This window comes from Saccostrea echinata, unplaced genomic scaffold (genome assembly GCF_033153115.1).
Source record: "Saccostrea echinata isolate AGI-Se365-2 ecotype Australia unplaced genomic scaffold, CSIRO_AGI_Sech_v1 ptg000006l, whole genome shotgun sequence".
Classification (NCBI taxonomy): domain Eukaryota; kingdom Metazoa; phylum Mollusca; class Bivalvia; order Ostreida; family Ostreidae; genus Saccostrea; species Saccostrea echinata.
In genome coordinates this window covers 2995878-3023243 of record NW_026889755.1, presented here as the reverse complement: position 1 = coordinate 3023243, position 27366 = coordinate 2995878, and the positions used below count along the sequence as shown (strand labels likewise).

General features: G+C 32.9%; 1 protein-coding gene across 1 annotated transcript in view; it reads right to left on the bottom strand.

The window, feature by feature from the left end:
- The window catches only part of LOC133180170 (receptor-type tyrosine-protein phosphatase epsilon-like), a 125969-nt gene extending 104997 nt beyond the window's left edge, over positions 1-20972 (bottom strand). The window contains exon 1 of the mRNA XM_061314739.1: positions 20897-20972. Coding sequence (XP_061170723.1) covers positions 20897-20972 — 76 coding nt within the window. The remainder of the gene's footprint in view (positions 1-20896) is intronic.
- Between the last annotated feature and the right edge of the window lie 6394 nt (positions 20973-27366).

Below are 27366 nucleotides of genomic sequence, written 5' to 3'. Positions count from 1 at the left end.
GCTAATAAAGAGGTACATTTATTTTCAATCGAATCCCAACAGATTGAAGGGAAAAACTACAAAAACTACATATAAGATATAACATATCTTTTTAGTATCAACTACAAAGTAAAAATGTGTACAATCAGAGTGATTAATGATTTAAAACGGTGTTATTTTGTTTAGATGATCAATCACAGAATGGTCTAAAGGAAATACATTTTGATGTTAATGATCTTTGAAAAAATTCGCGATTTAGAGTCCTTTGGAGTTTTTTAGTCCAGATTTGATTTACGCCATTCTTTGAATATGGTGTATATAGTACTTTTGAAGATTAACAGCGAGCTTTTACCAAAATAAAGCCTCAATATCTCCCTGATGACTTATCCAGGCAACAAATCTGAATGTATTATTAGATTGTGAATCTTTTCATATTTCGTCATCATCTTACATATATCAAACTGTTTGGATGAAGACAGTGAGTAATGGACCTTTTTTCAACATATGTAATACAAACCCTTCGGGGTTTTGTTTCCATATAAAGAAAAAAAATGTATATGCATTTAATATGTTTTAGAACAATAAACATTTCATATGCTATTTTTGTTTTGAAATATATAATGCAAATTTGGCCCTAGTTAAGGATTTTGAATTTCGTATCCTTGGGTTAAATTTCAGGTATTTGTGCGACTTAGGTTAGGAAGCACCTATTTTCGAAATATTTTTGCGGGTTTTTTCGTTTCTGTGTTGTTGTTCTTTAAACTAATACCACTTCAGGATTTTCTTTGAAAAACATTTTAAAAAAGAACTATATTTTCTTTACTTACCATACCCAAATGACCGTACAATTCCATACACTAATATCACAATTTTTAAATTTGCACTTGTAACAGAATCCATACCGTTTGCAATCCAGAACTAAATTATGGATCAGGAAGTCAAGTCATGCAATAAAACATACAAATTAAATATGGTGGATCGTTTCTGCTTTGCTTTTAAAAGATTTGCTAGTGCTCAAATGCAACTGTCATAGGGATGGTTCATCAGCTGAAATTTTCTTCTGGCATAATGAGAAATTCAAAAAATAAGTCGTACTTTTCTAAGTTTCAGGTTAAGCCAATCAGAAATGAATTAAATAGGATTAATTGTTTTGAGAAACTTTGACCTGTTAGAAGCTTATATACATTGTGCGATTCAATTCAATGTATTCATTGTAGGGTAAGGTAAGGTGTAATCAACAGATAACTTGTCTTTGTACATAAAAATACGACTTAATTTCAAGAGTTTGTAAACTTATTCATAAATGCATTATAGCTTACATATTGTCTTGGTCCCGTTTATTTCATCTACATTTGCAAAATCCAAATAATCGTGATTTTCTTCTTTATTCCTATTGACTTATCTTGAATTATTATGCAAGTATGAGTTCCGATTTTATATCGTGATTTTCTTCATACTTTAATTATCCTGACGTAGTGTAAAGTGTTATGTATGAGTATCAATGTTAGTTTGGAATTTCCAAAGACGTCAAATTTGTTCCTTTAATTAAGGTCTTCCGTCTTCAGCGGAAGACCTTCTTGTTATTCTTCGGTTTCTTTTCCACTGTTTTTCTTATTATTTTTTTCTTACCGATTTTGTGCACGCAATTTCTCGAAAACGGTTCGCTCGATTTTCATGAAACTTTCAGGCCTGATAGAACATTAAAAATCTTTATACATATCTTTTTATTTTTATGACGTCACTTCCGGTCCGAAGATTTTTGCGATTTAGTTATTTTTGGAGGGTCAGTTTGTCCGCAGGTTTTCTAAGAAACCACTCATCATAGGAACATGAAACTTTTAGGGAAGACAGAGCAATATATGTTGATCTGTAATACGTAGTTAACTTTCACCGAAAGTGCCACACGTCGACGCTCGCTACGGCTTGAAAAAAGTCGTATCGAAAGTTTCAAAATTTCGAACACTTTCTGTACGATATCTTTTTACGTAGAAATATTTTGTTAAAACATATATAACAAAATTTGTGCAGAATTATAAGATCTTTTAAATGATATCTCGAAAAAAGGGCTGGCCCCTAAAATAAGGAAGCTAAAGATGCCAAAATATTTTTCCTGATATCTCAAAAAGTATTTAGAATTTGTAATACTTCGAAGAAGCAAAGTTGTTGAAAATGACAAGTAGCAGCTTGCGAGATCATCAAAATACGTCGAATGACGTCACTTCCGGCCAAAACAGGAAGTAGTCGAAAAAAGCTTATTTTCACAGATATTGGTACAGTGCTGCTATCCCACAAGTTGACATGGGATGGGATTGGATAGGATTCAGGATTGAGGATTCACGATAGAAACATATAGTAGTTAATCCAATCCTAGCCTATCCTATCCTATCCTGTATCCTACAGCCTTCAGATTGGTGTAAAGGTTAATTCATATTTCAAAATAAATTACAAAAACGCAAAAGGACATAGAACGTTTAAAAAAGAAATATTTATAAAATCACAAAAGAAAATAAACATTTTTTTTCTTAACACACATTTATTCCATTTACCTTCGAGTAATATGGCGTACGATCTAACCGTGAACGATCACCGGAAGAAGTTTCGCATGTAAACAAAGAAGAGATCGGACATCAAAAGATCGTATTTCTTCAGCATGTTTGGATGATTAACTCGATTCCTACTTGTGTTACAGTTCAATAACATGTTTCTCTGTTAAATGTGCTCTGTTTGTCTGGATAATTCCACTTGAACCGTCAGCGGCGGACTATAACAGATCATAATCGCAGTTGTTTGGTGCAAGACCATGTAAGTATACTACACACTGTAAATGTGTGCATGTTTATACATATCTCTCCCTTTAAGCAATGTTTTAATGACTTGAACTATAAAAATTTTATTCTATTGTAATATACACAGAAATCGGATGCGGAAAAAAGAGGTTGTGTAGAAAGGGGACGGGTAGGGGGGTTAAATATTTACAAATACTTTGTCACATGATCAGATTTATTTTACCTTTTTCAGTTTGTTATTGCTATATAATCATTTCCCTACTGTGGCTAAAAAATATTTTTTCTTATCTGATCGCAATTTAAAATAATTAAATGCAGAATCATGATGATCATTTCTTATGCTACTGTCAGGTCTGGTACAATCACTAGATTTTGCTACATAGCTTGAATTACCTACATAGCTTTATTTACCTACCTGGAGTAGCTTTATTTACCTACTAAATCAAACTTATTTCTTAAAGAAGAATTTTTCCCAGAAAGTGCAGAAAATTGCACTTTGATGCAGTGATAATTTTCAGCTTTGAACTCATCTGAAAACAATTCATGTAAAAAATCACTCTTGGAGATGTGTCTTTTTTGCGCAATTGCAATCAAAGTTCTAAAAGTTTTGGGGCTACATACAACAGTTAATTTGTGACCTTACAATTACTTCTTGAGTGTAATAAGGAAGAAAACCAGTTTTGGTTAACATGAGCACAATGTGAAGTAATCATACTTATCCATCGCGCACAAGGTGTGTACAGTTACTCAAACAATGGGAATTACAGTAGATAATATGTATTTAGTCCAATATATGTAATTATATTTATATTCACTGAAAAAAGGAATTACCCTGAATAAATATTGTGAACTTGGTCAATTATTTTTATACCTCATTTAGACACTGAATAACATTCAAGATCAAATGTCAAGGTCAAAAACAAGATTTACTTAAATCCTTTGGGTTATAAATACTGTAACAACTGTGGACTCTTATGCATGTTTTATAAGATCTAAAGAATATGTGTGAGCTGACTACAATAATTATTGCTGTCAACCTGTCTGACTATGAAGATTTAGGAAAATGTTTTCTGTTAAACATAAATTGATTAATTTCTCACACATTAATATTTTTAGCTCACCTGAGCCGAAGGCTCAAGTGAGCTTTTCTGATCACTTTTTGTCCGGCATCCGTCTGTCTGTCTGTCTGTCTGTAAACTTTTAACATTTTCAACTTCTTCTCAAGAACCACTGGGCCAATTTCAACCAAGTTTGCCACAAAGTATCCTTGGGTGAAGGGGATTCAAGTTAGTTCAAATGAAGGGCCAAGCCCTCTTTCAAGGGGAGATAATAAATAATTAGTGAAAAATTAATAGCATCTTTTAAAAATCTTCTTCTGAAGAACCACAGGGCCAGGCGAGATGAAATTCATGTGGAAGCATCCTCTGGTAGTGTAGATTTAAGTTTGTTCAAATCATGACCCCCGGGGGTAGGGCAGGGCCACAATGGAGGATCAAAGTTTTACATAGAAATATATAGGAAAAATCTTTAAAAATCTTCTTCTCAGGAACAGTAAAGACCTGATTGGTCATATTTATATGGAAGCATCCTCAGGTAGTGTAGATTCAAATTTATTTAAATCATGACCCCCCGGGGTAGGGTGGGGCCACAATGGAGGATCAAAGTTTTACATAGATATATATAGGAAATTTTTTTTAAAATCTTCTTCTCAAGAACAGCAAAGCCATGATGAGTCATATTTATATGGAAGCATCCTCAGGTAGTGCAGGTTTAAATTTGTTCAAATCATGACCCCCGGGGGTAGGGTGGGGCCACAATGGAGGATCAAAGTTTTACATAGAAATATATAGGAAAAATCTTTAAAAATCTTCTTCTCAAGAACAGTAGAGCCATGATGAGTCATATTTATATGGAAGCATCCTCAGGTAGTGCAGGTTTAAATTTGTTCAAATCATGAACCCCGGGGGTAGGGTGGGGCCACGATGGAGGATCAAAGTTTTACATAGAAATATATAGGAAAAATCTTTAAAAATCTTCTTCTCAAGAACAGTAGAGCCATGATGAGTCATACTTATATGGAAGCATCCTCAGGTAGTGTAGATTCAAATTTGTTCAAATCATGACCCCGGGGGTAGGGCAGGGCCACAATGGAGGATCAAAGTTTTACGTAGAAATATATAGGAAAAATCTTTAAAAATCTCATCTCATCAGGAACAGCAAAGACCTGATTGGTCATATTTAGATGGAAGCATCCTCAGGTAGTGTAGATTCAAATTTATTCAAATCATGACCCCCAGGGGTATGGTGGGGCCACAATGGAGGATTAAAGTTTTACATAGAAATATATAGGAAAAATTTTAAAAATCTTCCCAGGAACAGCAAAGCCCTGATTGATCATATTTATATGGAAGCATTCCCAGGTAGTGTAGATTCTATTTTGTTCAAATCATGACCCCCGGGGGTAGGGTGGGGCCACAATGGAGGATCAGAGTTTTACATAGAAATATATAGGAAAATTTCTTCTGATGAAGAACTGCAAAGCCATGATTAGTCATTTTGATATGGAAGCATCCTCAGGTAGTGTAGATTTAAGTTTGTTCAAATGATGATGCCTGGGATAGGGAGGAGCCACAATGGGGAATCAAATTTTTAAAAAGGAATATATGGGAAAATGTTGTTAAAATCTTCTCAAGTACAACAAAGCCATTTGTTATGTTGGCATGGAAGCATCGTCAGGTAGTTTAAAAAACAACTCCCCCCCCCCACCACCACCCCACCCCTTCTCCCCCACTCCACCCTCGGTAATCTTTTCAATACTGAACCGATTTGTGCTTTTGCTTAGCCAATGTGCTCAGGTGAGCGATGTGGCCCATGGGCCTCTTGTTTTAATTAAGATACACTTGTACGGCACTGAACTGACCATAAATAGAGAACGAACTGAAGTGAAATAAGAAATTTTAACATTTTGAATATGTTGATTTTTATTTAGCAAACATGATGAAAATGTTGCATGTTTGTAAAATATTCACATACAAATAAATGATGAACTGAACATTTCAAACAAGAATAACTTTAATAATAAATATAAAACAAAGAGCTAGGTTCACTTTATGCATAAAATGGCCCTGTAGAAATACCGATTTATTGACTAACACCTTATGTTCCATTTCAAACATCAAGATAAAGTAGAGACTTAGTGCTTTCATTTCCTATTAAATTTTTTCTCCTTAAAGTCCAGGTCTTGGAAAACAAGCTTTATGGAATTGCAATGTTCTTGAATTTTAAGGAAAACAGGTATATTTAAATACTTTCAGAGAAGAAAAATAATATGAGCGCACCCTCTGATCTAAAAAATAAAATATGTCTTGTAATCCTCAGAAACGGTTCTATCAGTAAATAATTGCATATTTTAGATCAGAGACTGCGCTCTATATTAAATATCGAAAAATAGCTTTAAAAATTGGCTGTTTTGTGGAATTGTTCAGGATATGAGGAAAATGACGCATTTCATGACATCATAATGCATTGACTAGCCAGAAAATTACGTCATTTTTGGTAGAATCACAATCGACAAAGGTCTAAATGAAATGTAATGCATTGTCAACTAAAACTAAGCAGTTTCAGTTTTTCAGAAATTCACAGGGCCAAAAAAGGCCCTAAGTGAACCTTGTTCTTTTTATCATACATTTAAAATTGAATATAATATTAAAGACAATTTTAACTTGTTTAATAAATGAAGTCAACATATTCTAGATCTAAATTTTGACTTGTCTGTTCTCGGTTTATGGTCTCGTCATATCTTGAAGTTCTTATTTAAATTAGATTTACGTCAAAAGTAAAATCTAATATACAGCTGATATAGGTGCAGTTAGAGATATGTTATTTTCGTGATGCCCAGTTAAGGGAAAAATAAAGTTTTGCGTAAATTTTACATGAACAGATGAAACATACACTTGTTAAAACATCAAACAAATCCTACTTTTGTCATTATTTTCTATGTGTAGACATGATAGGGAAATTATTTCTTCAATGGGTACGGTTATAATTCAGTGTACCTACCCCGTATGAAAAATTTGGTATTCGTGGTCTGATTCTTATAAAGAGTTTAAATTTTGTTCCTTTTGTCTACTTTATCATAACATTAGAAAAGTGTCTGCAATCTTTATTGTTTCCCCCTTTTTCTCTCTCTAATTTTAACTCCATTTATTTTTCGTAGAGAACAAATTCGAAAAGAAATCACAAATACCTTGGCGTCTCCTGATCATTGTTAGTATGTAAATTTAAACACAAATAAGTTTAACTATATTTTTTCTTCAATTCTTCCGAAGTTCCAATTTCTTCACATGTTCGCTAGATCAAGTAGTACTTGCCTACGTTTTATGACAATCCTTTTGTTTACATTTTTACTGGTTACTCGCAAATTAATTCGTGAGAGGTGTCGGAAATTAATGGATGTCGATCTTGATTATTTTTTCTCCATTAAAGAATGGGTGGACTTAACTGGCCAGAAAAAATGCCGTAAATTAAAGTTTCATAAAATGTTTATTTCTTTCCATCATATAAATCCCCGATATCTTAACCGTGTATTCATGGTACAGATGTGAATTTAAAACGCTCTTTTCGAGGTAAACTAAATAAATATCGCAGGTATGCTGCCTGAAGATTTCTTGAATATCAATAGATAATAAGGGTCACGCGTTTTTCATCGTCTGAATACATAGTCAGCGCATGTTTGTCGGCTGTTCTTAAGAAAACTGTAGTTGTATATTGAACAAAATAATGTCATATTAAAAGGAGAAGAGCCAGGGACGTATTATAGGTTCCTGGAAGAGCCGACAAACGTGCGCTCACATTTAATTTAACAAAAAACATGTTCAAAACAAACTTCTCGTTTCCATTGTTATGACTGAGTTAACCTTGATTTGACTTCGATTGACCTGTTAAATATTACAATTCATCACGTGATGTCCACCTGCGAGTGTACTCGTGAAAACATTTACATTGTATTCTTCAACCTGACCTCGATCTAAATCACGTCTTTGAGCGTGTTTGGTTGCCGTTTTCAGAATTTAGCAAATTAAATGTTTTTTTAATGTTGCGTGTCCACACATTTCTTTTTAAATTTCATATTGACATCGCTGTAATATGCTATATACATATTCGAATTTCTAGAGAGAGAAAGAGGGAGAGAGAGAGATGTCAGCAATGACGCCGATCGATAGGCCCGCCTCCTATTAATATTGATTACGTGACTTAAAAACCACTCCGGGTACATGCCAAATTCTGGAAGACGACACTAATGTATCCTTGCTTCAATTTTGATTCATGACAACAGGGCATTGCTTTTGTACAAATGTTCTACCTAATGTAACCATGTCTACTCTTTTATCGCTTGTAATATATTTTGGATTCACTTCATTTACAGCTTGGTAGAGTAGTCGCAAAAAGATCCAAAATAGGGCGTTAAGTCCACCCATTCTTTATTACATTTAAATTAATTACATAACTTAAACTGATTTTCACTTGATGGTCATTTTATAATTTTTTTTCGTTTTGTCAAATTAACTCTTTAATATTAAAAAAAAACTGAGAGCAGCAGGATAGGATAGGATAGGATAGGATTAGACTGAAATCACAGGATAGGATTGTGGATGCAGGATTCACGATAGGATAGGATAGGATTGTCAACTTATAGGATAGCAGCACTGTATTGAATTGAATTATGCATGTCACAGAGGACGTCTGATTGTATTTCCTGTCGAGTATCGTCTCTTTTGTCAACTTCCGGCTAAACCGGAAGTAACTATAAATGATGTATTTCTGCAGATATCAACATAAAATCAAATGATTGAATTCAAAAAAGATTTTTGACCCAATTTTCTGTCGATTGGGGTCACTTCCGGTCAAACCGGAAGTAGTCTTGATTTGTTTTATTTAACGAAAAGCATAAAAATCATAAAAAAACTAAATACAGATGACATAATTTTTGGTCTGGAGGCCTTCTTTTTAACGAATACTTTACTTTCATTTATCCATCTTACAAGCAGTGCTTCTGAAAATCGGACGGAAGACCTACTCGTTGCTTTGCAACGAGCTTTGCTCTAGTTAGTATTATAACTCTGTATCGAACTTTTCCATATATTACTCGAGAGATATACTTCTGACAAATAAGTTGCATTTATAGGGTATTCAATTAAAATTGTCTAAAGACAACTTTTCGCAAATACTAAAGTCGTAATGATGTTTGAATGAATTCTCATATTTATATTGATATTTATATGAATTTTCAAAAAAAACATTTTTTTTTTTTGGAAAACAAAGAGAGAAAACTCTATAATTTTGATAAAACTTGTGTTTTTCACTACATAAATCAATGGAAAACGGAAAATATTTTTAAAATATCCCCATTTCTTTTTACAGGTAATATTGGTTGTTATTTCACAAATTTATACCAAAACTTTATAATTTTTGTGTTACACAGGGGGGGGGGGGGCATATGTTTACAGACAAAAACAGTAAAAATGGCAATTTGATAACCAATTTCGAATGAGATAGCAAGTTAAAAACAGTAATTTATTATCAATCTCATACTTTGAGTACATAATTGTAACATACGGAAAGGTCAGCGATTTTTTTTCAACAGATTGGCAAAGGACCCGGTACCGGTTCAATTGGGAAAAATAGCATCGTAGTAGAACAAAGGAGACTTTTCTGCCATTTTGAAAAAATGAAACGTATTTTGTATTTTTTTCCAACATCATTACGTATTACTCCGTGTTTTTAAGAATATACATATATAAGTATTTATTGCTTTTCATATCAATGTCCCTTGTTTTCGCATTATCATTCTTTGAATTTGTCAAAATGTATTACACTACGCTGTCTACACCACAGGTCCCGCCATATTACGTAATATCTACTTGCAATTTAAACAGAAGTGAAACAATTAGTCAACTTGTGCAATGTTTCGTACAAAAAGAAATACGATGTCATCTTGTACAATGTTTCATATAAAAAGAAATACTATGTCATCATAGTCTGTTGCTTGGCAGTTGAATTGGGAATTTTAAAATTGTCTCAAAATTGGGAAAAAATGACGTTTTTAGGCATTGGGAATGGTACCGTTTATCGGTACTAGTTATATAAGGAAAAAAACGCTGAAGGTTTAAGGGTAATTTATCCATTTCATGGGTGATGTTTTAAAACCTGATTTCAATGGATGAAATTTTCTATCCTCCTTATGAAAGGAGTTGTAAAGATGGGGACTGAACGTTTTGACGCTGGTTTTTAAATTATAAATCAATTACTAATGATACCTTTTTTGCAAACAAAAAGTTTTAATGGCCAAAATGACATTAATATTGAATAAGATGGGGGTAAAATGTAGGCAGGAATCGAGAGTTAGCGTGCGTAGTTCATTCTTGATTCATCCTGGCCTAGACCCTGATCCCACCTCTTTTGTTTCCTAATATATCAATATTTGCAGGAAGTTCGCAAGAACTATGAACAAGTCAAATCAGCAAAGGAAAAGCAGATTGTACTGAGGTAAACCCAGAACTCGCCATTTTCAAATGTTTGAATTGAAGTTGTATATGTTTCTGTATTTTGTTAGGAATATATACCATTTTGAATCATCACAAAAGCCTAATGTAGGTGTAATTTGGCATATACACAACATGTGATTGGTGAGATATTATTATTCTACTTCTATAGATTTGATTTTGTTTTTGTTTTTTTATATGAAACAATTATCTCTTAAAAGCATGATCAAGTAACTGATGAAGGTCAAATCTATTTATGGATTTCAATCTTTATTTTAATATTTCATATCACAATTGTATGCTTCATTAATATATTTAAAGGTTCTAAATCAATTATGATAAATGTCTGTTTCTTACATGAAACGGTTACTGTACATTTTAAAATTTCAAATATAAAGTAATGAGCAATGGTTCTTTGATTCTCTGTATTTGTCAGAAATAAACATTTTATATTACATTAGTATGAGAACATTGTCCCGTAAAATACGGACAGACTACCATACTTTAGAATCTTGCATCATTTGAAACACGTATGGTGGATTGCTGCTCATACACAAGAATGTGCTAAAACAATATAACTGAACATGTTTGCTGCAAGTTAGCAGCAATGTTTGCCGCAAGTTACAGTGGCTGCAACGTTATTGTTGACAACTTACACGTTACACGAACGATCCACAGGTACCTGTGGACAGGACCCCCCCCCCTCCCCGATATTCAACCCCAGGGCTTGTTGGCCTTTTTTTCACAAATTATATTTATTACACTTATTCATCACGTGTATTATAGGAAAAAATCGTGAAAACCCCAAAATAATCGTTCCACACAAAAATACCTCATTATACATTGTAAGAGAGAAAGGTATACCACTCCGGTTTGTTTACGTTGTACCCCCACTGGTCTTTCTGGGTTTAAAAACATGTATTTATTTCATTTTAACCTAAAATGTCGGTTCACACTGTCTCTACATATATTTCTGTCTTAGTTCATGCTATCGGATTGACTCTGCTTCTCGTAAGAATCCCACAATTTCTCCTTAAACAGCACTACAGTCAATGCGCTGAAAAATCCTTAGGTAAACGCAACGGAAGTGCATAGAGAATATATTACCTATTATGATAACACCCGAGAGAGATTATTACGTCAGGCCAAAACTCTCTCGGACGTTATCGTAATAAGTGATACATTCTTGGTGTACTTCCGTTGCGTTTACAAATAACATTCCGATAAAAACTTACAAAACGAAATTTACACGATCTCGCACGTTACACGAACGATTCAACACGATTGGTTTGTCAACAATAACGTTGCAGCAACAAGGTTTCATATTTGGAAAATTCAATGTTTGCTGTAGACTTGCAGAAAACCTCATTTGCATGGTAAAATGTATGCTATAAGCTTGCTGCATACTTGCTGCAATCACAAAGGCGTTGTGTAGGCTATCATGGTTTCTTAAGCTTCATTGCAGCATGTTTGCAGCAATATCTGCTGCAGACTTGCAGCAAATGTTTGCAGGGAGGCAATATTTTTGGTAAGGGTTCATAGTAGTGTTGTCAAATCGGACGATTTTTAGTAACCGGTTACTCGCTAACTTTTCAGATCGAGTAACCGATTACTCGGATGATTTTTCTTTAGATCTCTAAGCATGCTTGTTTGCGATGTACACACTCATTAGTAACTGTAATATACACTATATGTAACGTCATCTTTAGTCATTCCAAGTTCTATATTTATCTTATTTGTAAAACAGAAGTGCACTGCATGGGAATTTTATTTATAATTACAAACACACAATATCTTCTCAATAAATTTCTTCTCAAACACCCCGTTATAGTTGGCTATTTTGCGGAATGTCCTTAATATTTCGCAGGTTTCAGAGTTAAATTTCAGTCTGCAGTAATTTAGCATATTTGTTGTCCCACCTATATACATGTATCAATTTTACATAAATAATACCTCACGGATTTAAAATTAGCCATTTTTTTTTTTAAAAATATTTTCATGCTTTTGATACATGTGGCGGTATCGTCTTTAATGTTGTACTGCGGACTAGCTCAAACAGATTTATTTGAGATAATCATAATTAACTCAAGTTTTCAAAAAAGTGTATATTATATACCCATTGACAATCAAAGCCATCAATTATAATGTATTTAAACTGTGAAAAACTAACCAAAACAAATGGATCGTATTGGTGAAACGCTAGGCTGGCCTTCTTTAAATAGATCTAATGGTAAATAAAATGCGAGATATTTATGAACAAAATTACTTTTTTCCTACTGATTTACTTTATAAAAAGTCTATTTATCAGAGTAGCCGAGTAGCAGTTTTACTAACCGATACTCGAATCTTTCGGCGATTAACCGGTTAACCGGGTACTCGTTGACAACACTAGTTCATGGACTTCTTCATGCGATGTAGAAAAATAATTTTTGTGGCCATCAGCCAGACTTTTAGATATACTGACAACGTTTTATCAATTAATAATAGTTATTTCTTTTCATAAATATACATTATGTATCTACTCGATATATCCAATCGAACATAAAAAAGGACACCACAGAATCTGCCACATCCGGTTTTTTTTTTTATTTAAATGATTTATTGCCTATACATGTTAAGGCCAACTAACCACTAAATTCTTTGACAAAGATTACTTCAGCTTTTCCATCACAAACTTTCCATGTTTATGTAGTATTAAAACATTGCTGTGACGTCATGCCTTTGTTCTTGCTGTCTAAAAATTTACCTGTAGCCGTCCGATAATAATAATTAGCAGTCCAATAATATATTATCGGACGGCAGTGATAACAAAATCGGACAGTAGTTAAAAAACAACAACTAGAGTGAATCAAGGTTTAATTTGTCCATAAACCAAAAAAAGTTAGGGAGAAAAAATTCAGGGAAAGCGAACGCGAGGAAATTAAGTTGTTAAAAATAGCAAATCCAAGAAGAAACTGGAGTTTTAACCTTCCTCAAAAGTAACACTTTCCATGTGTTTTTTTGCAAAGCATTTTCCATACAGCACAGTGAATAAGCCAATTTAAATCCATTTCTGATAAAGAACCAGTCTGCGAATCTCTTCATTTAACGAGGTTTGTTCGCCAAATACCGCACTTTTAAAACCCAAGATTTTCATTATATCATCCAATCAAAGTTTTAGATAAAAATCCGCATTTTTACTTTAAATGCATTTTGAAGATATCATCCAACACTGTATCTGTATCAATGTCAAACGCCCTTAATAAAAAAAAAATATTCCGAATCATTAAAAAATCCTTCGTCACCTGACCACCGTCCATAGTTCCTGCTAAGCCAAACGACTGCCATTGAATGAATGAAATAAAAGAGTTCACTCACTGATTTTACTGTCTTAAAAAAAAATTCTCTTTTCTTTTGTCTACTTATTAGATGGTTTTAGGTAGAAAACTATTGGTGCCTGAACTCCTATTGTGTAATTATCAGACTCCTCCAGGTAACTTTTTGACATTTAAATAGCAATGTTTTGAGTAAGATATATATATGCTGAATACTGTTCTATATGTAAAATTATCAGACTGTTTTCGGCCCTAACGGGCCTCAAACAGTCTGATAATTTTACATATAGAACAGTATTCGGCATATATCCATTACATATTCAACTGAATATGTACATGTACATATTGGGTTTTGGTCTCCAAATTTATTCAGTACTCAAGAGGATGCTCGGAGTACAATCAAACTTTGAAACCGATGGAGGCTAATGACAGATGGTTTAATGAAGATTCAATGTATAAGGTGTGAAAATTAAGACATAAATGAGTACATTTCTTTGTCTAATCCATTTTAAAGGTCGTCCGTGCTTATTTGTAAACACTCTTTCGAGCCTAAATATGTCTTCAGAAGACGAACCCAAATTTCATGACTGTGGAAATAACCATATTCTATGCAGCAACGAACGGTAAAAATCCAGGCAAACAATGGACTGTGGCTTATTTTAAGTAAGAGTGAACTCAGTAAAAACGTGGCATATTTTTTTCTGTTGACTACTGTAAGAAAAAAAAGTGTTACCTGCAGTCACTCTAGCAAAATCGGGCCGGAAACAGCTGAAAATGGCCAGAGACAGTATTTTGCAAACCGGTTGTTTCATATACGTACCCATATAGGAAAAAAACTAATAATAATATAAAAAAAAATTAAAAAAAAAAAAAAACAAAAAAAAACCGTAGGTTAAACAGTAGTATAAGGATTGGAAGGGCACGGTCATTACACAAAGTGATAAAGGTTAGCATATGCCACGCAGCTAGATTAAGGACGCCCATGAAATATATGCCTAAATTAATATATGCAGATACAGTGAATACAATTTTTATATTTTTTTCAACGGCATTAGCTTTGATGAATGTGAATTGTGATGGTTGCACTTGTATATATCGGGTCTCTGCTGAACTTGGCAAAAGCGACATCAGTTGTTTGTCACGTGACTGGTTTAGAATTAGAACATCTATGCACTACTACAAAGATCGTAAAAGTTCAAATGTATACGGGTATCTTTTAGCTATAAAATGTATTATGTTTTATTTGAGACACATTCATCAACAAGATAAGTGCTGGGAGCAACTTCCTTATGCTAGAAATTATGTAAAATTTAGCCGTCGTTCTATAAACTCTAGACATAGATGTAATACGCACTGGAATAATATTACATTACGGAATAAATAAACATTGCAAAACCATCTCCCAGCACTTTTCAAAATAGAAGGTATAATAGCTTCACATGTTTAAAAGTTCGGAATTTATAGTGAAGCGGATATCGTTGAACTTTTGATATATTCGAGGGACTGGACCTGTCATTCTAGCACGTTACTGAATAAATGTGCTCCGTATGGCTATATAAAAAGTCTTCATATTATCGATTTAGTTTGACAATAAAATGTGGATTAATATATTTTAGAATATGTCTTTATTTTGGTCCAGTTAAGCTTGTTTTATATTTATTTTTATTTTTACAAACTACGATAGTAGCTTTATCCTCAAGTACAGAGAAACTGCGTGTCAAACTAAGAAATGACGTCATCTCAGTAAGTACAGCAAGATCAAGCTACCTTTCATTCTACATACTCTTAGTGATATTTTGGCAAGATAAGTTGCACATGAATTTATCTTTATAATATTTATGAAAAACCGAAGTATTTGAGTGTGTTTTTTAAAAAAAAAACGTTTAGTATTTATTCATCGAGATTTATCTGTATTGTTTTAACGTGACGTCATAATAGCTTTCCCGAACCTTTGCGTAGGCTGACGTAAATATGTATCCATGGTATTCGAGATATCCGTGTTCGAGATACCCACGTTCTACTGTAATTCCAATTTTTCTTCAAATACTTAGAATATGTTGACATGTGTATTATTATTCATGCAATAAACATCTGACCATACAAAAGTAACAGAAAGTCTTGCAATATTCACGTCAAAACATGGCTGAAGCAAAATAATTCCTGAATTTTCCTCTTCAAATTCGGGCATTTTTACATCGGAAACTTTGCTGCAGAAATGTAGCATTATGGTTTTTCATTACATTTTTAACAGTGAAATACTGTAATTTATTTACTGAATAAAAGTGATATTCTGACACGGTGTGAAAGGATATCAAAATGGTATTCTCACAGTGTGAGAATATCAGAAGTGCGGCAAAACTTTCCTTCCTTTCACGATTCTTCGTTTTTAAAAAAATCCCTGGCCTGTTACATGTGCCGTAAAAAATCCATGTTTACAACGTTTTTCAATCTCGCAGGCGCTTAGCTATTAATAACGTCTCAACCGCTAAACTGTGACGTCACAGCCTATGACACTGTGTTACGTAACGACAGCTCTAGGCAAAGGGAAAAATCTAAGAAAATGTAATAAACAGAAAATTCAATGTTTTGTAGATGAATATGGAATTTATTTCACTCGTGAGACAGAATTTTTTGATATCCTCTATATATATTAGTCTTTGACCATGGTCAAACACTAATATATAAAACCATAACGCTACAGTTCTGCAGCTAGGAGTATATAGTTTAATAAATGGAACATTTTTGTATTATTTATTTTGCGAAAAAAATATTTGCAGTTTAGGAGTTAAACTCTTCTTTTATTATTATCGACAAATATCTTTGAAAAAAAAACTTAATTTTTTTTCAAACTTTATTTTCTAAAAAGAAATTGAGTTGAAAGAATGGCAAATGTTCCATTTACTAGTATATCTGCTAAACATTTTGACTGAAATGAGTGAAAAATGTTTTAAAAACATTTAAAACCTTTTAGTTAGATGTACAAACATATATTTGAGAATAATGTTTTTTAAAAATAAATATTCTGATATCAATTGCCAATTTTTTTTGCTAGTCCTTATAAATTAATGTGGATTATATAACCATGTGATTAAAAAAAATCGAAAATATTATTATTTTGTTAATGTTTAACAAAAATAAATATGTGTATAAATCAATTTTGGAAAGGGGGAGGGCTTCACAGCAACAACAACAGAATATATTCTTTTATTTTTATGACAAACATATATTGCAACATATATGGCAATTTATACTTTTAAACTTAACTCTGTCTAAAACTCGAACTGTCTTGATTTCACAATACACAATCATTATTAAATACTGTTGGTTGAAAGAAATCATATAGTCTGTCGTTAATTCTTTAATTCAACCTTTCAATTGGCTAGATTAAGAAAGGATAAAGGACATCAAGATGCAGGCTTTCTTGAGTTTATTTTTGCAGAATATTGTTAACTACAAATATTTGCGATCGTTTGCCTATAAAGAGTATGAATCAGGAAATAAATAATAACAGGGGACAAATAAAGAATTTGCTACTTAGTATATGAAGTTATTTTATTAGTTAAGGGCTATTTTTCTTTTAAAATTTCACGAGTTGAAGCAATGCCCTCTGTTTTTTGTTTGTCCCTTTAAGCTGTGTCTTATTTGAAATTCAGCACAATACTGCGTCGTGAACATGAACTCATAAGAATGATGGGAAAAAATATAGAACACATCATGTTGAAAGAGAGAATAAATTTTACATTGATGGAGATTGATAACACTGAACGAGTACTACTGCTGTACCCTGCATTTGACATATTTCAAATTATACTTATTTTCACTCGATCTGTGTTAACACTTTTTCTCACACTGTAAAGTACATGTACTTACGACGCGTATTTACTGAAACACCTTTTAAAATGTAGGTTTTATTTATCAAATGTATTACAATATCTCACTATTAAAAATTTTGTTAATATATAACTTTAATATAAGCACATCAAATTCCATATACATGACAAGTTTAAGGCACCAATATCTAAGAAAAGCAAATTAATAGACTTTTTTGGTTAATGAAAACTAGAGTTCTGATGAAATAGTTGAACCGCTCTTGAAGTTTTGAAACGAATACAACAAAATGCAGCAGAAAAAGTCTTAACATAATCTTTCAGGATGCATTTATGAAATGTTTAATTTATGATAAATTTGCAACATTCTTGTTTAGAACATTAATTTCCACACATTGTAAATACCGTAAACACTATGATTGAGTAATTCCAGTTCAGGCAGCAAAAGGCTTGTTAACAAAAATATTGTTTTTATATGCATCACGTAGTCGAAATATTTTTTTTTAATTTGAATGTGCTTAAAAATATTGTGTTATTTACTCACGAAAGAATAAAAAAACATACTAGTTTTTACTTTCAATTTTAACAACCATTTTCATGTCATCTACTACATTTTTCTAATTTGTGACTAAATCAAGATTTTGATAAGCGTTAACCTTAACATGTATTTCCTGATATATACTCTTGTTTTCAAACACGCCCAGTTCTTGATATAAAGCTCTGTCTTTTTCTGCAGTTGCATTTGATTTCCCCTCATCTTTTTCGTCCATTTGTATTGATATGTTTTTATCGTTGACCTTTATACATGTGCTGAAAGTATGCGTTCTGCATAAAAGAAACAAATGATTAGTCCATTTGCAAAGATTAACATTTCCACAAAGGGAATAATCAGTTTTACTTGCAAAACTTCTTGAAAATAACTTCATGGATATACAATATGTCAATATAAATAATATAGAATTAATGAGTATGATACCGAAGAAAAAGCGATGGTTAAGGATTCAATTTTTCCCCTACTTTACCTAATTCAATAAACTTGTTATTTTTTGTAATAATGAAAATGCATCCACTAGTTCTTCGGAAAAGTCACTTATTCTAATGATGGTATAATAGTACTTTTTACATTTTCTGTGAATAATCATTGTTCGAGGTAGACCAATGTTTGTATTTTTCATTGGTCTTATTATATGCATTTTTTAATCCCCAACAATAATTTTGCAAATGAATATGTTCATTGAACTTTTTATTGGTAAGTTTTACCCATGAAATTACATCAACGCCATCCGGTAAAAATTTTAATTTGCCACAAACATTAAATCCAGCGAATAAAACTGATTCAGCGCCTAGCATTGTTAGTTAAAATGGACTGAATAAATCTAGCAAATTTTAAGAAAGAAGTGTAAACTCTAAGTACCTTAAAATAAATACAGCAAACATGACAATTGTAACGACGATGTAAACTCCAAAAATAGCACTCACTGTGTGATATTCCTTTGCAAATGAAACTATTGTACATTTTTCTCCACCTTGAAATGAACAAGAGGCCCATGGGCCACATCGCTCACCTGAGCACATTGGCTAGGCAAAAGCACAAATCAGTTCAGTATGAAAAAGACTACGGGGGGGGGGGAGGGGAATTTTTAACTATATGATGATGCTTTCATGTCAATATAACAAATGGCTTTGTAGTACTTGAGATAATTTTTTAAAAAAATTTCCCATATATTCCTTTGTAAAAATTTGATCCCCCATTGTGTCTCCTCCCTATCCCAGGGGTCATCATTTGAACAAAATTGAATTTACATTACCTGGGGATGCTTCCATATCAAAATGACTAATTAAAACATGATTTTCAGTTCTTGAGAAGAAGATATTTTCCTATATGTTCCTATGTAAAATTTTCGATCCCCATTGTAGCTCAACCATATCCCCGGGGGCCATCATTTTAACAAACTTGAATCTACATTACCCGAGGATGCATCCATATCAAAATGACTATTCATGGCTTTGCAGTTCTTTAGAAGAAGAAATTTTCCTATATATTTCTAGATTTTTAAAGATTTTTCCTTTATATTTCTAAGTAAAACGTTGATAGTCCATTGTGGCCCCGCCCTATCCCCGCGGGTCATGATTTGAACAAACTTGAATCTACACTACCTGAGGATGCTTCCATATAAATATGACTCATCATGGCTTTGCTGTTCTTGAGAAGAAGATTTTTAAAGATTATTTCCTATATATTTCTATGTAAAGCTTTGATCCTCCATTGTGGCTCCGCCCTACCCCCGGGGGTCATGATTTGAACAATTTGAATCTACACTACCTAAGGATGTTTCCATATAAATATGACTCATCATGGCTTTGCTGTTCTTAAGAAGAAGATTTTTAAAGATTTTTCCTACATATTTTTTTGTAAAACTTTGATCCTCCATTGTGGCCCGCCCTACCCCCGGGGTTATGATTTGAACAAACCTGAGTCTACACTACCTGAAGATGCTTTCATATAAATATGACTCATCATGGCTTTTCTTTCTGTTCATATAAATATGACTCATCATGGCTTTTCTGTTCTTGAGAAGAAGATTTTTAAAGATTTTCCCAGTATATTTCTATGTAAATCTTTCATCCTCCACTGTGGCCCCGCCCTACCCCCAGGGGTCATGATTTGAACAAACTCGAATCTACACTATCTGAGAATGCTTCCATATAAATATGACTCATCATGGCTTTGCTGTTATTGAGAAGAAGATTTTTAAAGATTTTTCCTATATATTTCTATGTAAAACTTTGATCCTCCATTGTGGCCCCACCCTACCCCCGAGGGTCATGATTTGAACAAACTTGAATCTACACTACCTGAGAATGCTTCCATATAAATATGACTCATCATGGCTTTGCTGTTATTGAGAAGAAGATTTTTAAAGATTTTTTCTGTATATTTCTATGTAAAACTTTGATCCCTCATTGTGACCCCACCCTACCCCCGGGGGTCATGATTTGAACAAACTTGAATCTACACTACCTGAGGATGCTCCCACTTGAGCCCTGTGGTTCTTGAGAAGAAGATTTTTTAAAGATGCAATTCATTTTTTACTAATTATTATCTCCCCTTGAAAGAGGGCGTGGCCCTTCATTTGAACAAACTTGAATCCCCTTCACCCAAGGATACTTTGTGGCAAGTTTGGTTAAAATTGGCCCAGTGGTTCTTGAGAAGAAGTCGAAAATGTTAAAAGTTTACAGACAGACAGACAGACGGACAGACAGACAGACGGACGTCGGACAAAAAGTGATCAGAAAAGCTCACTTGAGCCTTCGGCTCAGGTGAGCCAAAAATGTAATTATAATACTTTTTAAAGTCTACATTAATATAAGGCATATGTACTACACCATTATATTTTACGATAATTGTGGTAAAAACGAGAAATTATAGACAGTTCGTATTTTTTTACCTTGATCACATCTATCGCCATAATATGAAGGCTCACATCCAGCTAAACATCTTCCATTGCCCTTATCACAGGTCATGTTTTTACAATGACTGCTACAAGTTTTCAGACAATTTTCTCCGTAAAACCCGGCATCACACTCTGTAATAAAATAATGCCAGAATATTTAGAAATATATATATATATATATATATATATATATAAGGAATATATGAGGAAACGGTGCTTATGGCAATTTTTTTTTACACATTTTGAGTTTTTCATGGATTTTGATAGAGCAAGGTTAGGAGTTGTCAAATCTGAATTTTTATGGTCCTACGTCAATTCTAAGTATGTTATTTCCTCATTTATATCAATGATACTTCAACAGTGAAATCATGACGTCATGTTTCTTTTGCACCAACGTCAACAAACCTCAAACGTTTTCAGAGTGAACGTGACTATGATTTTTTTTTATTGTAACGTTACTAATATATGTATGTATAGAATCATTTTTTTTAATTCATTGTCTTGTAAATTTATAAATAGTTGTTATAAGTAGTTCCATCAACGGTATAGAATTATGTGAATGTTTGAGTTGTTTGTTGTACACTTCGTTTATGTTGGGACGACAGGAAATTTAGTCTCCTCAGAAGCGTGTGACTTCTCAACAAGAATTGTTTCGGAAATATATAGAAAATAGGAGAAACAGGATTAACTCGAAAGTCATTTTATTTCAAATATGGCTCTCGATGGGGCAAGATGTCAATTTTTTGTTGTTTGAAACAAGCCCGTAGGAAGCAATTTCAGTTGGGGGGGGCACATACAATACATTCTCATTGGGGGGGGGGGGCACATACAATACATTCTCATTGGGGGGGGGGGCTGTCAACTACCAAAAATTCCTTGACAAGCAAAAAATAAGGGGGGGTCATCAGGCATTATTATTGAGGGAACACAACTGGTATCTATGTTTTCTATAGTATTCTATATTCAGCACGCCACCCCCCCCCCCCCCCGACCCCCCTTTCCAACGGCCATGTGAAATAAGTAAATCTGATATATCTTCCCAAAGGTGAAAATAAACAAATGTCTTTGGGAACAATAGTAATCTAGAAGCTACCCGGTAGTGTAAAATATATTTGGCTTTTTCTTTATCTATAAATATAAACATGATAAAGACAGAAAATGTGAAATGTAATTATTTACAAATATTCAACAATTTAACTTGAACATTTAGTCGATACGCTGTAGATACATTGCATGTTAAGCAATATTCTACAAAATCTTTTCAAACAAAGACTCGGAAGGAATTCTGTCTTGCATAAGGTAATAAAATAATCATTGTTTTAATATCCCTTTTTTCAATTCCAGCATTGAACATTTTTTGATTATTTACTTGTAAAACAGACTAACAGACTATATGAGTTACAGTTCACATGCATGAATAAACTAAGGGGCAATTCCAGGATTTCCGGTGGTGATAACTTGATTATTTGAGGATGGGGTGGGGTGGTTTGGTTGGAGTTAAAAAGTTTAATGGCATACTTATAGTTTATATGAGCTTAATAGCTTTTTTCAAAAGCTTTCTTAAGGTGCGCAAGCCTACCCCCCCCCCCCCCCACACACACACACAGCGATTTAAACCACCTAGTTAGTTTAAAAATAATAATGGGAAATTATTCTTCAATTTATTTTTGCACCTTTATCTCTCTTCATATAATTACATGTATAAACATTGTCATTTTCATGAAAAATCAGCGATCATTGACCGGACTCCACATGCCCGGAGGTAGAAACTTGACTATTATCAATGAGTGAAATAGCACCGAAGAATAACAATTGAATTTCACTTTGCGAAAATGAAAATGATTTAGAAGTAGACAAATAATCGATTCAGGATATTTTCTTTATCATTTTAAACGAATTAATCCGAATTTCGTTCAACTGTTAAATCGATTTGTCGATCTATTCATTTACTTAAATCGAATAAATTATCCAAAAAATAAGTCAGAAAAAATTGAATATAAGTTGTTTTAATGAAACACGCTGTGTAATTTATAGTTTAATTTTAATTATATTCAATTGGAAATCAGACTTGTAATGTGCATGTCTAGTTAAGTGTGTCTGTTACATGTACGTAATATTTCCAGACTCAAAGGACGAGTTTTGAAATGACGGATTTTTGCAAAGTGGTACATGGAGGTATATTTGTTATTAATTGATGGTTTCAGAATTTCAACCCCCCCCCCCCCCTTCAGTTTCTTTCTCATATGAAATTCTGATGTGAGTTATGACGAAGCTTTATAAATAAAACAATCTGTTATCAATCCAAATGAAGTTTTAAAGAATTTCAGTCTGGCCCCATGCCAGAGACATGGATATGCTTAGCATTGTAAAGTTTTACATCTGTCAGAGTTAAGTCCCCGTAATACAAAATGTCCCCATCCCCCATGTCTGCCACCAAAATAAAAACCTTGCAAACATAATGTTCATGTTTTGTGCAGTATATTTGTAGTATTTTATTACATGCACAAAAATAAAACCTGAATTAAACTAATATAATTTAAAAGCATTATTTTACATATAAATTAAGAATAAAAAAATACGTTTACATAATTCTAAGGCAAGTTAAGCAATACTAAGCAATATTACGTGTAATGATATGACTGTAAAGACTTATACTGCGTAGATATTATGAATAACAAAGATCATATTGACTACAGTGAAAAAAAAATGCAGATGATACTTAAACCTTTGACCTTCATATAAACGCATTAAACGAGTACCAAAGAATTAAATTTTTGAGTTCCTGAAAATTTATAGGCATAGTTTAGAAAACAGGGATTTCATTTCATGTTTTGTTAATTAAATTGTTTTGAAAATCCATCTTCTCACCAAAGTTTCACATTTCTTTATACATATATTACATGTAATAAATTGGGTCCAATGTAACCCCCTTTTCTCTCTCTTTCTTTAGATCTCTCATATCAATTTTAAAACATAGACTTCTTTAAAGTAATATTTTATTTCGTATGGCAGTATGGCAGTTTTTGTTACATTTAAATGCTTAAAACAATATCGAAAGTGGATGTGAGAAACAAAAATATTCAGTCAAAACAAAATCAAAAACATAACACGACCAAACTGACTAAGAAACAAATAAAGTAAACATTTTAAATGTGCTGAAATTAATGATTATTAACTTTTTAAGATTCGGGCTTTTTTTTTTAAATTAAATAAAGATTGTTAAAAAAAAATTTAAAAAAAAAAATGGAGAGTATTAGTTTTATTTTGCTTTTTCTTCTTCTTTTTTTTTTCTAGAGGATTGCTCCAAAACAGTACAAAAATATTTATTTAAAAAAAAATCTAATAACAACTAAAACGTGTTTTGAGCTGTTGTCAAATAAACTATATTCTTTTAATAATCGGGGAGCAAACCCACGCGAGTTGAAATGTTTAGAAAAAACTATGTACACTTGCAACGAAATTCCCTCTTTGGTACCTCTCTAATACCTCGGATTATCTCTCTTGTTTTTATTTATTGAAAACTATTTATGTTCTCCTTCGTTTCACTCATCCGAACATAAAATATTTCTATTCTAAGTATCTTAGAGAATAAACAACAGAACACAGAATATAGAATGTGTTGAGCGCCTATCAACCAGTTTATTCGCCATATATGTACATAAACACGCGAATTTAATTAGCGATGCACTGGATGTAGAGCCCAAGTATATCCAATTTCAATCTACAAAATACAATGTAGCATGTCATAATTATACATCATTTTATCAATAATTCAAAAAAAAAAAAAAAACGTGTTCGAAACTGGTTGATTAAATGCTCGTCGATGACCAGTTCACACCTGACCAACACCATATATACTATGACCTAACAACCACCCTTCAATGTACTTGCGCGTATTAAAATAATTCAAACAAATACAACTAATAGAAATTGATTTATGTTCTCCTTCGTTTCACTCATCCGAACATAAAATATTTCTATTCTAAGTATCTTAGAGAATAAACAACAGAATATAGAATGTGTTGAGCGCCTATCAACCAGTTCGACAACAAAGGTTTTGAATATATTAACCTGCAAAAGAAATTAAAGACATCATAATCCAAGATTCAAAGTAACAGCAAGTTTATTGTTTAAGCTATCCGAAACATATCCATCTTTTGCGTTCTCCGAACGCCATCTGCCGTGAGCCTTAAAAAGTCTATCTGGAATATTATTATTAGCTGCTGCAGTTGCTCCCCCACTTCTTAAACTATGTAAACCGTACTCTTTGAAATCCACACAGACACTTTTAAGAGCATCTAAAAGAAGCTCTCTAGCTCTAGTATAAGTCAAAGGTTTATTTGATTTACATAACTTGTAAACATTGTCCTTTTTGAAAAAGGTAACCGCTCTAAAAATAAACTCATTAGACTGAAAAACAAGACCAGCAAATGATATGTATTTTTCAAGATAAGAAACTGGACAAAGCTTGTTACTTGTTCTCGCAATAACAACAATATTACCTTGTCTGAAAATATCCGTTTTGCTTTTTTCAACTCTTATTTCAACATGTGAACCTGATTCATGAAAATTTATGTCACACATTCTAATGTGAACAAGTTCATCATATCTTAAAAAACCAGCGTAACCTATTAACAACATACATACCAGTCTTGAATGATATAGATTTTCTAACTGCGGAAATTTATCCATAATTTTACCTAAAATTTCAGGTGTAATAGGCTTCTTCTTAACTACAGGTTTTGATAACAGTCTCTTCCCTCCTTCTAAAATCAAATGTACAAGACTGCCTGAACAAGGATTATTACAAAGATTAATATGATGTGTCCATTGAATACTATAATATGCCGCATTAATGACTGCAACTGAGGATTGCTTTTGTATTAAGTAAGATAAATAAACTGCAACAGTAGAGGGTGTAGCAGGCAACGCATGAAATTGAAATTTTCCACACCAGGACTTAAACTGTAAAAAATAATTTTTGTATTTTTATACGTGTTTTCACTCTTACTATTCAATACTATATCATTCATTTGAGTACCGTGTCCTTGAGTCTAGGATCTTGGATCTCTTTAATTTCTTTCCAATGCGAAAAACTACATTTAAGCTGAAATTAAAAAAAAATTAAAGTTACTTTATAAGTATCATATATACATGACTATTTAATGAAAACGAAAAACCAAACAACTTTCAGTCCGTTCTTAATCAAAACTAATGAACACATCCTTAATCATATTGCTTTATAAAAAATTAATTTACAATACCATTATGGATTATGAAACTTATTCACAATGCCCAATTAAGGCTAAATTACACAATGTCCCTAAGGGCTAAGTCACAATTGCCCCATTAGGGCTAAGTCACAATTGCCCCATCAAGGCTAAATTACAAAAGCCCCATTAAGGCTTCATCATACATGCCCCATCAAGGCTAATTAACAAAGCCTCATTAAGGCTTGATCACAAATGCCCCATCAAGGCTAAATTACAAAAGCCCCACTTAGGCTTAATCACAAATGCCCCATCTAGGCTAAATTACAAAGCCCCATTAAGGCTTTATCACAAATGCCCCATCAAGGCAAACTGCGCTGTTCAAAATTATTTACACAATTTCCAATAAACTAAAGCATCATCATGATCATTGTCTATTAAAGCCTTGTAATAACGCAAACTTCAAAATTCGGAACAGTCTATATAAAGCACAATAACATTACTCTGAAACTGCGGCTCAGCAAACACACTCTCTGCATGAGATCCTTTCCTGAAAAAATTACGAGGCTTGTGATATTCAAGCCATTCTTTGACAAAATTTTGAAAATTTCCAGAAAATGACTTAACTAATAAAGGCCAGAAAGGTGCAGACTGCCATCTAGGAATGATAAGAGTACCTCTTGCTTTACACAAAATCAAATGTTTAATCACTTTTACAATCAAATTTACAGGAGGTACTATCCAGTTATTACCTGTTGACCAGTCAAACCCAAAAGCATCTACACCTGATGTTCCAGGATTCCAAAATCTGGAATAAAATTTTTCTACTTTCTTATTTTTACAGTCTGCAAATAGATCGCAATCGTATGGCCCCCATTTTTTGCTAAGAAACTGGAAAATGTGATCACCCACTGACCAATCATCAAAATCAAAAATCTTACTGTACGCATCTGCAATTTCATTCTCAGATCTTGGAATCCATTCGGTCTCTAACTTATTTTGTTCTGCAAACAAATCGAATAAATTGATATTGATAAACTCTGCAATTCTTGGTTCATACTGCCTTTTTCAACGATCTTAACTACATTTTTGTTATCGGTATACAATTTAACCAACCTATCACATAAAATTTCTTTGAGACTCTCTACAGTAATTTGTACTTCTTTAAGTTCTCTCCATGTGGAACTTTGACATCTCTGTTCAGGTGTCCACATGTAATGAACCAATGAATTATTTGTCTTAACAGAATAACCT